The 1,700-nt window shown below is 48.4% G+C and overlaps 1 protein-coding gene across 1 annotated transcript; it reads right to left on the reverse strand.

Annotated features, from left to right (window-relative positions):
* Window positions 1–45: 45 nt before the first annotated feature.
* Window positions 46–1,440, reverse strand: LOC106470099. The gene has a single exon (XM_013930626.1). It carries the CDS (start codon window positions 1,438–1,440, stop codon window positions 46–48), a length of 1,395 nt encoding a protein of 464 aa, XP_013786080.1.
* Between the last annotated feature and the right edge of the window lie 260 nt (window positions 1,441–1,700).

The following is a 1,700-nucleotide window of genomic DNA, read 5'->3' on the forward strand; positions in this document are numbered from 1 at the left end:
TCCAGCAAGAAAGCCACATTGACTTTCAGGGAGAAGACCTCTCTCTCAAGATGCTGCTGCAGACGGTTCAACAACACGCGTGCCATTATTTTCCAGGCAATACATAGCATCCTTGCCTCGGTAATTGTCGCATGCGTGACGACTACCTTTACCTTTATAAATGCGGACGATGCTGGCATTCTTCAGTCGCTGAGGGATTTGCTCCGTGTCCCATATACTCTGGAATAGTTCAGTCAATTCCCGAATGAGAGCGTGTCCCCCACATTTAAACACTTCTGTTGGAATACCGTCCGATCCTGGAGCTTTCCCGCTTGACGTGCGGTGGATTGCTCCTTTCACTTCCTCTTCCGTTATAGGACGCGCGAGATTCTCATTGATATCTATTTGAGGTAGTTGGTCAATGGCCTCATCGTTTATAACGGATGGTCTGTTCAGAATGCCTTCAAAGTGTTCAACCCATCTATCTAGAACCTGCTTCCAGTTTATGAGGAGCTGGCTGCCATCTGAACTCAACAGTGGGAGCAAGGTAGCACACTTGGGTCCATAAACCATTTTCAATGATTCATAGAAGCGCTTGCTGTCATTCTGGTCGGCGTAGCTTTGGATTTCCTCACCGTTGGCACCGTACCATGCATCTTGCATCTGTCTCAGTTCCTTTTGCACCTTCCCCTTGGCATTTGCAAAAGCCGCTTTCTTGGACTCCAAAGCAGGATCATTCTGGTAAACCATAAAGGCCTGATGCTTCTCGGTTAGCAGATCCTGGATCTTTTTGTCACTATCGTCAAACCAATCCTGGTGCTTGCGTTTGAGTGGTCCAAGGTGCTGTGAAGCAGTAGCACGGAGAACTTCTTGGAGCTTCGTCCACTGCTCTTCGGGATCAGCATCAGCATCTGCAATGGCATTCGTGATGGTATATTCCAGTTCCTTCCGAAACACCTCAGCAACTTCAGGAATCTTCAGCCGGGCAACATTCAATCTCCTTAACATTTTTTGACCTTGAGGTTTTCTCCGTCGTGCATCATTCTTTCGAGTAATGACATAGTCAATCAGGTGCCAATGTTTTGAACGCGGGTGCATCCAGGATGTCCTGTTGCGAGTGGGCAAGCGAAAGAGAGTATTCGTGATGGTCAAGTCATGGACGGTGCACGTTTGGAGTAGCAGTAGGCCGTTGCTGTTGCACGTTCCAATACCATGCTTCCCAACCACACCCTCCCAGGTCACATGATCTGAGCCTACACGTGCGTTGAAGTCACCAAGAATGACTAGCTTATTGTACCTTGGAACGGAAGTGATGACAGACTCGAGGTCTTCGTAAAACATGTCTATTGTTTCGTCTTGATTAGTCATCGTTGGAGCATAGGCACTTACGAGCGTCATGTTCTTATTGTTCGTTAACGGTAGTCGCAGCGTCATCAGACGGTCATTGATACCTTCGGGCATGTGTGGTAAAGTACGAGCCAGATCAGATCGGATAGCAAAGCCTACTCCTGCTTCGCACCGTTCATCGGTGTTACAACCACTCCAGTAAAACGTATATCTCGTGCCCACTTCAGATAGTTGACCCTTGTCAGCTAAGCGAGTCTCACTGAGTGCAACTCCCCTGCTGCCTCATCATTTGTAAACGACCCTGTGTCCTGGACTGCCTACGTGCAGGCTTTTGACTACAGCTTCCAGTGATGTCCACACCTACTGCACTACCA

This window comes from Limulus polyphemus, unplaced genomic scaffold (assembly GCF_000517525.1).
Source record: "Limulus polyphemus unplaced genomic scaffold, Limulus_polyphemus-2.1.2 Scaffold3820, whole genome shotgun sequence".
NCBI classification, from domain to species: Eukaryota; Metazoa; Arthropoda; class Merostomata; order Xiphosura; family Limulidae; genus Limulus; species Limulus polyphemus.